The sequence below is a fragment of the Sycon ciliatum genome, chromosome 1 (assembly GCF_964019385.1).
Source record: "Sycon ciliatum chromosome 1, ocSycCili1.1, whole genome shotgun sequence".
Classification (NCBI taxonomy): domain Eukaryota; kingdom Metazoa; phylum Porifera; class Calcarea; order Leucosolenida; family Sycettidae; genus Sycon; species Sycon ciliatum.
This window is the reverse complement of record NC_088643.1, coordinates 62,438,446-62,454,944: the sequence shown is the minus strand read 5'-3', so window position 1 is coordinate 62,454,944 and position 16,499 is coordinate 62,438,446. Positions and strand designations below refer to the sequence as shown.

At 48.8% G+C, this 16,499-nt stretch overlaps 1 protein-coding gene across 1 annotated transcript in view; it reads right to left on the bottom strand.

Moving 5' to 3' along the window:
- Positions 1-16,499, bottom strand: part of LOC135804772 (KICSTOR complex protein SZT2-like) — an 81,436-nt gene that overhangs the window by 21,067 nt on the left and 43,870 nt on the right. Inside the window, exons 44-56 of the mRNA XM_065318727.1 lie at positions 16,222-16,389; positions 15,598-15,682; positions 14,712-14,870; positions 13,295-14,153; positions 11,308-11,398; positions 10,574-10,802; positions 10,084-10,217; positions 6,796-6,972; positions 6,239-6,310; positions 2,051-2,227; positions 990-1,014; positions 609-685; positions 122-265 (exon numbers count right to left, since the gene is read on the bottom strand). Coding sequence (XP_065174799.1) covers positions 122-265; positions 609-685; positions 990-1,014; positions 2,051-2,227; positions 6,239-6,310; positions 6,796-6,972; positions 10,084-10,217; positions 10,574-10,802; positions 11,308-11,398; positions 13,295-14,153; positions 14,712-14,870; positions 15,598-15,682; positions 16,222-16,389 — 2,397 coding nt within the window. The remainder of the gene's footprint in view (positions 1-121; positions 266-608; positions 686-989; positions 1,015-2,050; positions 2,228-6,238; positions 6,311-6,795; positions 6,973-10,083; positions 10,218-10,573; positions 10,803-11,307; positions 11,399-13,294; positions 14,154-14,711; positions 14,871-15,597; positions 15,683-16,221; positions 16,390-16,499) is intronic.

Genomic DNA, 16,499 nt, shown 5'->3' with positions numbered 1-16,499 from the left:
ATAGACAGACAGACAGGCAGGCAGACAGACAGACAGAGAGACAGACACACTGAAATCTGCCAGTGCCACGCTGAGCAAGTGGGCCTTTCACGCACAGTGACACAGGCACAACAGGTTTTACCTTGTCTTCATCGCCCACATCTGGCCTTGGCCGTGGCTGCAGAGAGTGCAGCAGAGACTTGCGGCTCTGCTCATGAAATAGCAGGGGTGAAGCACAATAGTGATAAAGTCTGCACGCTCTCTTCATGGACTCCAGGAGGTCCTCCTGGACAAGGATTGGGCAACAGGTCACACATAAAAGAATAATGTCAAGGGGAGGTACCCGTGAAGGATCAGGGCACAACGGTAGACATGGACCAGAAAACCGGTGTGTGTGTGTGTGGGGGGGGGGGGGGGCAAGCGTGCAAGCATATGTGCCAACAGAAACAAGTGCAGAGATTCAAAGTGTGCGCACTGTGCAGCCATATACACACCTGCATGTAAGTTATGATGTACCCCCCCCCCCCACCTTTATACCCACAAGACAGTGGAAGAAAAGCACTTGTGACTTTTCAAGCACACGCACAAGAGCAGTGACCCGGAAGCAACAGCGAGCAAAACTAACGTACGTTCACAGGAGCATGGACTGTTTGTCGTCGTTGCCAAGCTTCAAACAGATCAGACAGTTTTATTTGCCTTGCAGAAGCTGCAGAAACACGTGCAAGCCACATTATGTGTTACAGCAAACGCCTCCTCTGGACCACGACTGTAGCCCACTAAAAGTATCGTACAAAGAGACCATGGGCACATACATGTACATGCATGCGTATGCATTAATGTGCACGAATGTGTGAGACAACATACGGAAAGACAATGAGTGTCTGTCTGATATCACCACTCTGCCTGTGTGTGTGTGCAGCACGCGCCTCATCAACACGAATCATGCTAAGCATACACATCATAGTCAGAATGAAATCATTTCAACTTAGCTGTTGTGATTGAACACTTACCTCGACGCTGCACACTAAATCTTTCCTGTGAGTGTGAGCAAAGGAAAACAGAATGTACACGAAAAACACGTGTGAGTGTGAGCAAAGGAGAACAGAATGTACACGAAAAACACGTGTGAGTGTGAGCAAAACAAAACAGTGTGTAGATGAACTAACACATGAATACAGTGGCATAGAAGTCACCCTCACCAAAACTAAAGTCAACCTGAAGACAACGCAGTGGGAAAACAGAGATAGGAAAGCGGATACAAGCGAGGACAGAGTTTATCGCTAAAGCTAGGGATCTCAGCGCGTGAACTGCGCAGCCAGTCTGCGCAGGTGAGATTTTCGATCCCAAACGCGTCCAGTGCAGAAATTGTGGAAAAGAACATTTTTTTCGAAATAAATCAAGTTGAAGAAGACAGTAGAAATGGCTGAATATTGCGTCCAGGAAAGCATGTTCTACGGCCATCTCCAAGCTACCTATCTCCCAGACACTCTCTCAGAGGAACTATGGAGGGTCAAAGAGCACAATCTTTCACTCTTGGACGCAGCGTGAACACCTCTTCTACTGAGCATCACGTCTTCTCTCCGAGTGATAATGGCGGCGATGTTCGCGATGGCTGATGCACTGAAAATCGAAGTTAGGACAATCTAACCTGAGAAAACGTCTGAATTTTTGACTGAATCCTCTCTGAAGTGGGTTCTTGCCGCATGGAAAATTATAGGAAAATCGACCGGGGCAATATCGCCTTGGCCACGCTGTCCTTCGGCGGGAATTACAAAGTATGTTCGAACGACAATGAAGATGACGATTCCGCTAGTGTCCACCGCGTCCCCTAGTGTCGAAAATCGACCGTCGCCATTTTTCTGCTGTGTCCGCGAGCTGCACTCAAAACTCGACGACGCAATGTATGCGCAAACACCCTGCGCACTGCACGCGCTGAGATCCCTACTAAAGCAGTAGCTACAGAATGTAGTGGGAGAGGGACTATAGCATATAGTCCAGTCAACCCTGCATTGATCATCGCCACACTCCCCCAGGGGAAAGCAAAGCTGTGTACTGCAGTACATGTACAGACCTGAGCTTGTAGGCCATGCCGCTTGACGGGGTCCGTCTCCGTAGCAAACGGTTTCTTGTCCATGGTTGTAGACGACGGCTCGGTCGTACCGTAGTAGAGCAGTTCATAGTTCTGCAAGTGGCCAGCAGCACCGGAGTTGAGTGACCGCTGCCACCGAGACTGCTGCTGACGCACGTGCTGTGCATATTCCAAACAGATGGCATACACATACACGTACACAGAGGGATATGTTCTACACATTAGCGTGATCAACAGGCACAATTGAGCATGGACATGGCACAGACTGACCAGTGGATGAGTGGTGTGTGGTGTATCACTCAATGAATACAGTTTCTAGATTGTACAGACATTGACCACTCCACGGAGTACAGCAGAAAGCATTGCATATTTAGCATGCTATCAACTTCTAGTGGCAACAACTACACTGGAATTCTTTTTCTTTCTTTAAAAAAAAAAAGTAGGTTCGCCACAGTTTCGGCCACTTCGTTTTGCACTACAAGTAAATGGTTTATAATCTAAAAAAAGGATCACACACAGAAGCGTGCGGAAAAGTGTGAAAACACTGAAAAAGAAAGGGCAATCGCACAAAGTGCTAGGTCCCCATCTCCCGCACATCCTTTCCCCTGCACCCCGTACACATAGCTTCCCGGATTCCCGTATGGAACCTTATCTTCCATTGGTCTATAAAACTGCTAACACGCTCATATTTGTCATAGCTACCCAGGCCCTTTATCTAGCTCTCGCTCTCCCTCCCCCCCCCCCCCCCTCTCTCTCTCTCTCTCTCTCTCTCTCTCTCTCTCTCTCTTCTCTGTCTGTCTGTCTGTCTGTCTGTCTGTCTGTCTGTCTGTCTGTCTGTCTGTCTGTCTCTGTCTCTCTCCTCTCTTGCCATGACGTAGTCGCTCTTCTCTCTGTCTCTTCCCTCGTCGTTTCACTCAATACAAACGTCGTCCCCAACCAACCTCGTTGTTGGCTTGCTGTGAGTGCTGAGCAATGGGACTCAGAAGACTCAACAGAAGGATCAGGAGCTTTGAAATGACAAGTGGTTTCTGCCTGAGTTGTTTTCTGTTTCCATTGCCCCTTCCAAGTGGTGCTTCATCTCTTGTTGTTGTCGACGAGGGTGAAATAGAATGAGTGTCATTGTGATAACATCATTTACGAGTGTGATATTTATTGTTGTGACTGTTTAAATACGTTGTCGTTTTACATTACTACTGCCTATCGTTACGTCCACGATACGATGTGATTAATGTCCTTGAGATACAAGTGCATTGTTATGATACAGTGTTTGTTATGCGTGTTCGTCGGATACGCCGGTATAATTAGTTGCATAGACAGTACTTACGTGGTTGCTTGCATTCTCGCTCTCCACAGCAACTCCACTGCGTGTCGCGTTCTATGAATTTCTATTCTGTACACTGACTCTCTCTGACAGGGTTTGCTGTCACCCTGTCGCTGGGCGCAAGCACCGTCTGACAGACCAAACCGATTCGCTTCATCTCCACAATATTTATCTCCTTTCGATTTGAATTTCTGTTTGTTCTGCACTCTGATTTCTTTGTTGCACCTGCGCTTTTGGACGCGGAACTTTGCTGTTGCCATTATTATTATTATATCCATGGTTACGTTGTACGTTGACTCATCAATGCATCATGCATGATTGACCTGCCGCCCCCTCAGCCGCCATGGTTTCACCCTCACCAAGGGAGATTTCCGAGATGGCCTGTGCCTCCGGTACGGCTGGACACCTCCTCGGCTCCCAAGCCTCTGCGTGTGCAGTAAGCCGCTGAATGTGAGTCACGCCCTGTCGTGCCCGTTTGGTGGCTTCCCGACGCTGCGACATAACGAGGTGAGGGACATCACCGCCAGAGCTCTAAGGCAGGTCGCTCGTAACGTGACGGTGGAACCCCACCTCCAGCCCGTCACCGGAGAGGCCTTCCGCCATCGCACAGCTGTCACGGAGGAGCAAGCTCGGCTGGACGTTGCTGCTAGTGGTGTGTGGGGTGGCCGATTCGAGCGCATCTTTATTGATGTACGGGTGTTCAACCCTTTTGCGTCTTCGAATCGTGCCACCTCCCTCGCTGCTAGCTACAGACACCATGAACAGGAAAAGCGCCGGAAGTACGAAGAGCGAGTACGCGAAGTCGAGCATGCCTCCTTTGTGCCCGTTGTGCTTTTTGCCTCTGGTGGCTATGGCAAGCATGCAAATGCTCTTTTCACGCGGACCGCCTCCCTCCTGGCTGAGAAGAGCAAGGATCCATACGCGCAGATTATCTCCTTGCTGCGCTGCCGCCTTGGGTTTGCCCTGGTGCGTTGTGGTGCTATGTGCCTGCGTGGCTTAAGGAGCATGTTTGCTCCTGCCGTGCCCGAGTCCCCTGCTGTGCTAGTGGTGGCGGAGGCATGCATCCAGTGAACCTGCAATGATCCTACTGAATGACAGACTCTGTATAATCATTACTGTATCTGATGATTCGTTTTATGTAATTGTGTTGATTCTTCACAAATGTGTTATTTTGCCCGTACAAGAGGCTCAAGAAAAAAATCATGCATGATTGTGATCAGGGAGTCGTAAAAGCCCGCTTTTACACTCCCTGATTGTGATCATCTGCTTTTCTACTCTTCGATCTTCATGCATGCACGCACTGATGTACACGAAAGCCAATGCACGCATGCGTGCACGTTTTGCTGATGACAGCGATTTAGCGATCGTTGATCTTGAATCTTTTCTTGTTGTAATCTTCTTGTAAATATACCAACTTTGTTTCTCCTACCTGGTCGCTTGGTGCACTGGTCTGTGTGAGCGACGGTAATGGTGGTTTGTGGAGTAGTGAAGAGGATTAGACAACATCTTTTGGTCCCGAAACCCTAGCTTGAGGTTGAGCCGCTCAGGGCTGATTCTTCGTTTTTCATTTTTTTCATTCTGTAAGTGTTTGTAGCCTGTAGGGCTGTGTTAGCTTAGTGTGTAGTAATGTCGACGTGGAAGGTTGACGGATTTGTTAAGCCCTTCAAGGGTAAACACGACGGCTGGGACATGTTCTGGGTCAAGTTTCAAGTGATTGGCGAATGCTCCGGTTGGGACACCGAAGCAAAGCTGATGACCAGGCTGTCCCTGTTCTTAGAGTCAGATGCTCTGTTAGTCTACTCTAAGATGCTGTCAGCTGACCAGAAGGACAAAGCCAAGGTGGTGAACGTAATGAAAAAGACACTTGGGGTGTCACGAGGAGATGCGTGTCGACAATTCAGCAACCGGTGGTACCGGCTGGATGAGACGCCTGAGGCGTATGTTGCAGACTTGCGCCGCCTGCTGTCTGCGGCCGGCCACTCCGGCGATGGTGATGACAACGCCGTCATTATTGAACAGCTGCTGGCGGGCTACCGGTCCACTTGGAGTGGCAGATTCGCCTCTCGTGCGCTGGCGTCAAGTTCTCGGTACCGGACATTGTGTGCAAGATTCGTGCCCTAGCCGTTGTGGATTCATCCCGGCCTGATACGGGGGGGTACCAGTAATATGGACAAAGTGTTCACTTCTGAGCTACCAGTACTACGGAAAGCACACCAGGCACAGTTTGCTTTCTTTCCAGGTGAGCTCCAAGCCTACGATGCTGGTGAAGATGTCATAGCTCTGGTCAGCAGCATCCCGAAGAGCTCCAAAGCAAACCTTGCACCAATGATGTACAGCTCGCCATTTGCTTTAGCCTTAGTCACGCATTCTTCGAGAAGGACAAACTGCAATGTCAGGCAAACTTTGGAGATCTAATTTGATCTAAATGTGTATCAGCTACTATTGCCGCCAAGGCCTAACTGCCAGTGACCTTACTGCACGCCATCTGATTGTTGCACATCGCCTTGACCCGCGGCTCATGGCGATGAGCAAGTCTTTGCGGTGTATTATTATAGTGATTATACTCCAATACAAAAACATCAAGCGCCAAGTTAATTTATCAATAAGCCCATTGCGCAATGACGTAATTATTTGTACCATAAACACCCCACACAGCCACCTGGGCATGGTCGTCTGGGGTGTTGAACAGTGCATTGCTGATCCCAGCGTACTCACATGCATTACTCGTACCTTCCATATTTGGCAATGCGCAATGGGCTTATTAGCAGTCTCAACACGAACCAACGCAGCCGCACCTGGATACTTATTAACCATGCATGCACTGCAAAGTATGCACCACTGATCCTTACGTCACGTGACGGTGCCGCCGTCTCCTTCACCACCAGCTCCATGTCAATGAAGTGACCTTGCAGTCCAAAAGACTAAGATATGCAACGACAATGCACACACAGTACCAGACAATGCACACACAGTACCAGACAATGCACACACAGTACCAGACAATGCACACACAGTACAAGACAATTGAAAGCAGCTGTAGCCAAACCACACATGACCTGTACAGTGTATAGTGCACACAGTACACCGCACACAGTACACAGTACATAGGAACTTGGGCAGTAAACTCAGGGGGAGAATTTACCATGGCACCAAGACAAAGTACAAGCTGCTTGGAACAAGTGTTGTAACCAATACAGATGCCGCGCCATTGGGGAGGGGGAAGGGGGGGGGGGGGGGTCGAGCTGCGCTGCAGAGACCTAATCGGGCAAACAGCTACTGTGCACGCATATGAGTACACCACTGGGGCTGGGACCGGGGGGCTAGAAAGTAGCAGCAACCACTGGGGATGGGGTGGGGTGGGGGGCACGTATAATGATGTCCCTGACTGTTAGTAAATCTGCCTCACCTCACGTCCAGTCGATGTGATGCTTTCCAGTGTGGCATGCCGGAACAAGCCCATTTTCTGGGTAAGCAAGGAGTTGAGGAATGAGGTACGCAGCTCGTGCCACACGGCAATGTGCTCCAGTTTTCTCTTGAGACGAGTAATCACATCTTGTGACGCATTGTACGAGTAGAGCTCAATCTAAAAGCCAGCAAGCAAGGGTAGGTGAAATGGAAAGAATTCAAACAACAGGGAAGTTGAAAGGCGCGGCAAGAAAGTGTTGCACATACCCCAGAGGTGCTATTCCCACAGAATACACACAAAAGAGCACTTTCATCCATGTGCTTACATGACCCGTCCTAAACATTTCGGTCCTAAAGCTCTTGTGCCTGTATGCAGTCATCGCAATAGATGACTTGCACAAAGATCCGAGCCGCGAGTGAGACGGGGCAAGTGCACCCTGTGCACCCAGGCTACACTGAGGGCACCCTACACTCGCCTGTAGTGTACTTTTTTTGTCAGCATGAATGAACGGTGCACGGCATGTACATGTACATGATCAGTACCGTCACTGTCTTCAGCAGCTCATGAGTCATGCATGTGCACTTGTAGGGTTAGTGGAAGTACATGACTGTATATTGTGTGAAGAGAAGCAAGGCGTCCAAACCAACCCAAAAATACTCTTGCCTTATTCTTCGGTGAAATAGTTATAAAAAATTGTCTTACTAAACAACAGTGAGCATAGAAGCAACCTCGATGCACCCAATAATATGGCATCCAGGAACAGCAAGTGTTGCACGAGGATCCCAAGAACACGTCAAGTTCCATGCTACCCGCCGCCATCAAAAGAACGAAAGGATAACTGTGCTAGCCTGGTTCATATTCAATGTAACGCTAACGGTACGGGATATAGGAGCCTGTTGGGAAGGTGTGGGTGAGCTGTAAAATCTTGTACGGTTCACACAGCACAACATACATGCAGCAGTTATTGCGACGGTTAACGTCGATGGACGAGAGTCATGAAGCACAGTCCATAGGGGTTGACGTTTCTGGGCTTCCTTTCCGAAAGGAAAGTTTTATTTCTTCTCAAATAAAGCAGAATCATGCTGATTATACCAGTCTGTTATGAAGACAAAGAAGCAGCCATGGACATTGTGCCATACTAAAGGAACGACAGGTAAAAGATAAAGCAATTCATCTGAAAACTCAAGGACTATCCATAAATACAGCAAATGATAATCCTAGCCTGGTAATGTCCAACTCCGTCATGTGAGCCATTCGGTGAGTTATCATGGGAAGCATAATGTTTGAAATGCTGAAATTTGAGCAGCTGCAGTTGTGTTCGTCGCCACACAATGCCATCGCCAGTTCACATTCGAAATGTAGCCATTTTTACGCTTGTGTCCCTGTACACGGCATAGAAGGCTGAACAGATTCAACTCTTCCATCGCTTCTTGATCTGTACAGTAGTGCGGTTGCGTTCCCGTTCCTGACACATCCGTCTCCGCTGAACCAGCATCATGAGCACTCCAATGGTTCCCGCCGCTCCTTCCGTATCGTCCCAGCGCGCCCCGTCAAAATGTGAATTACTGTAGGCAACGGAGCCAGTGTATGATGAAGGCGAATGCTCTGTTTGATGATGCTCCAACAAATCCTTTCACCGTTGTATGGAATTTGTAAGAAGAGTAGTGGCTCAACTGTAGGTCCAACGCAGAAGGTACCTCACAGCGCAGTTCGGTTACGTCCACAATAATGAACATACTCAGCAGACTGTGATGTGTATCAGACACACTCTGGCATTATTTGTTCCACATTCTCCCAGGAGATAACATGTAGTTCAATCATGTCTTCAGTACATGGCGTACTGTTGCCTCGTTGCAACTAAACAGGTATGCAAGTTACTTTCCCATGAAACCCAGCCGGAGCCGCATCGTCGTCATTACCAGCTAATCATGGGGAGGTATAATGTGACTTTCCACCACTTCCTGATTGAATCATAGTTTGCGAGCCTGCGCCAAACTGCTTTCTCACTAGAGCCAGGCATTGGATACATATGGCTTCAGTAAGGTTTACAATGCTATGTCTCTGGCCTAAGTCCAAGTCTAGATACAGCTGCTCAGAGTCAGGGCTGAAGAAGTGTTCATATCGGAACAAGTGAGACTTCAACAGTAGCTAGTACACATCAGGCCTGAGGACTTCGCAGCGTTTCTCCAGCACACTTCAACGGTTCTCAGTCAGATACTACTTGAAGTACTACTAAAGGCCATCTGGCTCTCACACTCAGTCCTTCCACCCCTCATTTTCGTGGTTTGGGCTTCCACTCGTGACTCGGCAGGTTCCTGGCCTCTCCGCAGTCTGTCCTCAGGAGAGGGTCGCTCTGGAGCTAGTGCAGCCGAATCAAAGGGAATCGAGTTCTTTCTGAGAAGTCCACAAACTTTCGTTGTGCTTGACTTCGCTTCCACTGCGGGAAAGTAGTCACACTTCAGGACCACGACGTGCTTGTTGCAGCCTACACCAATGATACTAAAATAATATTCCCTCATTTTTTCTGCCTCCCGGCCGGCCGGCTCGGAAAGGAACGTATGGAATGGGAGCCTCAGTTCCATCTCTCGTCTGCTAGTGCATTCAGGAGCGTAGCAGCGCTTCGGCATGACGATACAAGCCGAATCAAAACAACTCTACTCTCTAGCCAAAAAAACTAGCTCAGTGTTCGTCAGGCAAAAAGCGAAACTTCGAAAGTCACGAACTCAAAAGGTGGGAAAGTCAGAGTCAGAAGGTCCACTTGCCCCGTCTCGAACCCAGACAATCTTTGTGCAAGTCATCTATTGTACATGCTTCAGAATCGTGATCGTGGGAGTAGCATAGACTACACTATCATCTAAGGCAAAACACAGTGGTGCAACAAATCAGCAGCTTTCTGAACAGAAGCAGACAACCTACAACTCAACACTGGATACTAGTATTCCAAACTCAATCCCAATACAGGCCAGGCCGGCTACATGTAGCATGAAAACATCTAATAATCTATTTTTGAAGTAGTTCTTTTGGGCTTGATTTGTTGTTTCTAAGCCGAGGAATGGATACTGGCAATTGCACTGATACACAATCCACTGCATGGTTTCCATCCCTATCAGGCCTCAGTGTAGGCAAGTAATTAGACAATCTAACAGAGATAGGGTGGAGTGAGCAACTTCAAGAGCTGGCAAATGGCTTGCTCTCCAGCACGGTTATACCAACGACATCTACGTGACACAAATTGGTCTTCGCATTCCCAGTTTTCTTTTCCTTTTTTTCCATTCGTCTCTTTCTCACCTTCTTCCCACAGATGGCAAGCATGATAAGCTGTTGTCGTGGCAACACAATGCCAGCACCGACCTGGGCCACACTGTCAGCAGCCTGGTATGACCGTTCGTTGCTAAATGACTTGAAGTTCTGACCTGCTGGATCTGATAACAAGCAGACACCACCACCACCACCACCACATGTACATGCAAAAGGATATCACGCCAACAACAACCAGTACTGGTAAAAACAGGCCAATCCCACAAGGTCATTCGAAGGGCTTTCCCCCCCCCCCCCCCCCCCCCAGGAAGAACGATAACATTAAAAAAATCATCAAGTAAGTGGGTGCACCTCCTAGATTCACTGGCCAGGAAGTCTACCTACTTGATAGCCTGCATATAGGTCTGAGAACAGCACTACTAGTAGTTCATCCTGACTACGTGTACACATCAAACTGTTGTCTTGACACAGCGCTAACACTACGCTGATACATGTACTGTACTGAAGACGGAAGACTGACCTTTCTCACCGGGTTCCTTATTCCCTCCAGCAGCCGTGTCAGACATTCCAGCAGCCGTGTCAGGCACTGCAGCAGCTGCATCTGGTGACGACGACAGGCGGCTGCGTAGTCTCCACCAGCGCCACTGGTCATGGTTGTGCGCGATCAGCAGGTAGGAAGAGGGAGGAGGTGGCATGCGCGTGACGCTGCTCATCTCCACACAGCTGGTGTCTGGCTCATTGCTTGATTGCTGTGCAGGCAAACAACAGGCAGGTAGTGATGGGCTGAGCAAAATTGACTGAAAATAGCACCACCACCAACGATAACACCAGTATCTCTTATTGGCATGGTCATCGTGAGAATAGCGATTCACGATTTGCAACAACGAGGACGACGACAGCGGCGGCGGCAGCAGTAGCAACAGCGGTGGCAGCAGCAGCACCAACAACGACGACGACGACAACAACAACAACAACAACAACAACAACAACAACAACAACAACAACAACAACAACAACAACAACAACAACAACAACAACAACAACAACAACAACAACAACAACAACAACAACAACATTAACAACAACAACAACAACAACAACAACAACAACAACAACAACAACAACAACAACAACAACAACAACAACAACAACAACAACAACAACAACAACAACAACAACAACAACAACAACAACAACAACAACAACAACAACAACAGCAGCAGCAGCAGCAGCTTATTCAAGAACCTGACTGACCCTCATGGCTACTCGGGCTGGATTATACGGGACAAAGTACGAATGCGGTGCAGTGTCGAACAAAACGTCGTCTGACTGATCAGAAGCCGTGCTGCAGGGTGAAAAGCAGCACAAGTCAATAACACAGAACTAAAATCACGCAACAAGATGACATAGAATGCCGCGTACAGAGGGCAGGACAAGATACACGAGTTGTAACTCAGAGTTTCATGCTAAACATGATCCTCACACAACGGTACATGATGGCAACAGCCTGCTGCTGCCACCAGGTGTTAAGCATTACGTATGATTTATAATGCAGTGGCAGTACCAGGCGTGGGCCATCCCCTGGATTATCAAAATGGGTGCCTTATCATTTTTCTGTTGTTTCTACACTTCTTCGTGCTTTGTAATGAAGGATTATTTTGTTGGGAGAATGAAGTTGAAGACACCAGGTGTTGAGCACTCTCTGTGAACAGGGGAACCAATTCACCTGGGTTATGTACTTGAAGCCTATAGAGGGTAAGAGAACCGTCCGTGCTCCATTTCTGACCGAGAGCAGTCAGCATGTCAGCCTAACGTTGGAGTCTGACGATCGGCGAACACATTTCAGTAGTAGCGAATACACATACCGGTACATGTGTAAGTGTGTAAGTGCGTACGGATTACTGTCTGCAAAGACCCGGGGAAAAGAAGATTCTTTTAGGTGCCCTGAAGATGCTCAGTGACAAAAAATACTGGCAATCCACTTCCAGGACATAAGTAAGCGTACAGTGTAGCAGAGATCCTGTAGCATACGCGATGCCTGATGGACGTATTTTCAAATGTGAAGATGTCACAACGCAGTCAAAGTGTGAACAAAAGATTGCTCAACAGAATACTGTAAAAAGTGGTAAGTGTTTTCGTTAGACATCGGATTTTGACCTTTCGTCTGCTTCTCTATTTTAACGACATGAGCGAGAATTAATTTCAAAGAAAAGTTTATACTTGTACCGTAAAGTCCGGAGCAAACGCCCACCCCATTTTTGCAAGATCTGCTGGCCTGTACACACTGACCCCATGCACTGTCACCCCTACTGTACGAAAGTGCATCTCACACCGTAGCGAGAAGAGCACTTTGCTACGGTAAACTATGTCCACTTTCCTGGTTTCAAAACCTCTTTGGGCACTAGCCACGAGCTAGCTCGTAGTGATTTTATAATGATGGTTGTTTTATTTCGCAAATCCGAACGGGTTTTCTTCCGAATAACAAGGTAGCGAAGAACAGAGTATTGAAGGAACCAAATACACTTCTGACGGTGTTTCAAGCCATCATTTAGAGATCACACAACGCCCAAAGGCAAGTGTTTTTCTTGGGCACTTCGGAGTTTTCAACAAGTTAGCAGCGACTTTGTAGGTGTAGCTTCTGTGACATACCCTGTTCGACTTGCAACTGCCATATTGGGACCAGTCAAGTCGTTGACTGACGCTTCATCAGAACAATTACTGTTCCTGACAGCGCGACATCGTGGCACTGCACACATTTCTACGGCATTACTCGTACCACATGGAGAACGAACTACCACAAAGAGGCCACCTTTATCGAATGAAAGGAAATCTCGACAGAAGTTATTTCTTTGCAAGAAGATGATGACAATCGCTTTTGCACAGAGTCCTGGTAGGACATAGGCAGTTTGTAGGCATTACAGTCGTTCTCGTACGCATTCGACCTTCATGCCAGTTGTTTACAACTATATTGACCTGAGAAAGACGAAAATAGTATGGACCCGCTGGGGTGGGCGTTTGCTGCGAAGTGGGCGTTTGCTCCGGACTTTACGGTATATGAAGGACCCACTCAAATGCATGAATACATACGACAGCTGAGCACATTCGAATGACACTGAGAACAGTATGTCTGAATGGTGCTGACGTCATCCACCAGTCAGTAGCCAATCCTACACAGCACAGCTCCACCAGTCGGTAGCCAGCCAGCCCTACACAGACATTCTAGCATTCATCCCTGACTCACTTGATCTCGTGGAACATGACACTGGCCACGCCTGCTCCGGACTCGTCCACGACTCGTATTAGATCTTGCAGGGCGCTTGCGGGCAGGTTGCGCACCGGCAGGTCAAATGAAGTGCTGAAGAACGAGTTGGACGAGAGGTTGTGGCCAAGCCGCACCAGCTTCAAAAAGTGCTGGCTGTAGGCCGGGTGCAGGTTACCGCACTGGCCGCGCTCCGCCTTGCCATGCCACTGTGCTGCCGAGAAGAAACTGATCCTTTCCGTGTGCACTCTGCCACCGGGGCTGGTCAGTGCCTCGGCTACATTGCGCAGGTCAACACCAGACATCACGCTGCCAGATGTTCGGTCATCCAGCGTGAACGAATCAGTACCACTGCCGGGCGTAAGGGTGCTGAGGCGCGGATTGCTCAGCTCCAGCTGGCTGTCGGCCAGCAGACGCAGCTGCTCGTCTGACAGGGAGTGGTTGTGTGTTGCCGAGCTTTGGTCAGGACCAGGAGCGGGCTCTGGTAGATCCTCGCCAGTGGACATCTCCAATAGCTCTGAGCTTGGTATGATTACCATGCTGCTGTTGGCCGAGGAGGTGAGGGGAGAGGCCCCGTCCTCGCTTCGTAACGAAGAGGCAGTTGCAGGCACCTCAGGTGCGTCGGGCCTTAGTGTGTGTGGCTGAGGGACTGCAGTAGCCAATGAACTCTCCACTAGCTGCTGTATGTGACCAGGGAGGGTGGCCAGCGGGTGCGGCATGATGAAGTGCTCCATGACAAAGTCAGCCAGAGCAAACTTGATGGACTGGTGCACGCGCTCCACTAGTGTGTCCATGCCAATGGTACCATGCTCCCATATACTGATGTCAATACAGTCTACATCTACAGGAATTCCACAGGGAGCAAGGAATATCCACACCCGCACATACCAGCACATCCAAATGCATGCAGGCACACACACGCACGCTCGCACACGCGCACACACGCACACACATGCACATATTCACAGTCAATCTGCAGCAGGCACTACAACAAGGCTGTGACACCATTCATACTGTCCGTGTACTGTCCGTAGTGTAATTCAAAGGGAATAGTGGATATGTCAATCTTCACGAGATTTCTGCACAGACTTCTAGCGTTTCCTTCTGTAGTGCGAGTCTACACGCTACGCCAGGCAGGTTTCTCCAACCAAGCATGCAGAATTTCATTAGGAGTTTCAGTCACCTCAATTGGGAGCACCCTCCATTTTATTATTTTGGTCTTCGATCATGAGAGTGAAGTGAAGAGTGCATAGTAATACTCTTTCTATTCCTCTTCTGGGAACACGGGCGGGTACGAGCCCACACCAAATGAACGGGTGTGCCCACGACCAAAGCTCTACGGTGCAGTCACAGAGCAACAGGGACTAGCCATTCCTCCTGCCGGCAGGGCTAAACTTACTCGCTGGTACGGAGGCCACGACTGGTGTGACTTCCAGCATAGGTGTCAGGTCACCAGGTAGCTGGTAACCGGGTGGACAAGTGCACTTTGGCTCAGAGTCGGCCATGTTGAATGTTGCACCCGAACCCAACAGTAGCACCAGAGCAACACAACCAAGTCCTGCAGACATGGAAACACAGAATTACAAGAAACTAGACATTAGAAATTAGAATTGGAAAGAAGCAGCGAACGCGGCTGGAGTGATGGAGAGGCCACAACTCAGCGGGTGAATAGCAGGGGTTCCTAACACCTGGTGAGACAACACAGGCGGCTGGAATTTGAAACAAGGTGGGTTTTCGTTCCCGGGCTGTCTGTTCCAGTCACCCTTGCCGCGGGGCCGATTTGTGCACGCTCACACATGGCACCACTCAGTGACTGGTCTGGGCCACGTTTGCCGTCAGCAGGTCAAGACAGCATAGACCATGGAGTGCGCAGGACTGTCAAACATGGGATCGAAACGCGCATTGCTTTGGGTACTATGATCTCGTGCACCCCATGCACAGCCATACCATACCTATAGTCATTTATACACCATGCACAGCCATACCATACCTATAGTCATTTATACACCATGCACAGCCATAGCATACCTATAGTCATTTATACAAGCACAAGCAACATGTCTTCACTTCATACTGTACTGGCGGCATGTCATCTGGTGGCATGTCCTCTGGTAACACACATTATTAGTTGTAGATGGGCATCTAAAGCCAACCACCTCTTCATACAGATATACTAGTACCAGCATGCTGTCAAGTCTGACAGTACTCTAACATATAATTATGCTCATTTTACATCACGTAGCACCAGAAGAGTGCTGAACAAGAGCAGAGGAGCAGGGCCTTACCGACTGCCCAGCGCGAGTTGAACAGCAACACAAAGTCTTCGCCGGCATTCAACAGGTCCACCACGGGGCGAGCGGGTCTGCAGAACTGGACATGGACATGTATGGAAAAGTGGCAACTCAATAATGTTAGAAAGAGATGTACCAGCTGCAAATAGCAGTGCGGTAGGATACCACCTCCTATAATTATGGTATATACTATTCATACATACTGCAGATTCTTGAATTGTAAAAAGTCATGCTTTTTTGCTTTTACAAGACCATCATTCCAATAGAATGATGAGCACTCGAGGAGCGAGTCGAGCCGTGGTAAATATACACCCCTCTGTGCACTGGTTATGCATAAAAGTGTGGTTTGAATAGAAGTATGGACTAAACACCAGCTCGTGTGGCCATTGACACTGCTTTTATAAGTATGCATGACTACAAGGGGTGCATTGATTTGTACTGGCACTCAAGTCCTATCTACTCTACCTCAGCACCCGACGCAGTAACAGTAGAACATATCGCAGCATGCACGAGTCATCAATGTATTTTTTTAAATAAGATGCCAGCACTTGAAAGGTCCAACAGTGGCACAAACACAAGTGCAGATTTGGACTGGAATTTGAAGAGTCCAGAACTCACCGGAAGAAGATGACAGGAGGCGTCGCTTTCGGCATATTTGGGAATGATCATGAACTGTAGCAGGTGTTGTCTCAAGTAGTACATGAACGAATGCCGGTGCTGGCAGGGCAGCGGCGGTAGGACAAAGCGACAGAACTTGTGCGGTGGCTGACCCACGGGCTGCAGGAACTGGACAGTGCACAGGCAAGCCACACGGGACACAACACACAGGACACGCGGGACACACAGGCAAACCACAGTAGAGAAAGACAGGGATACTGTAGAGAGGTGTTTGCCTG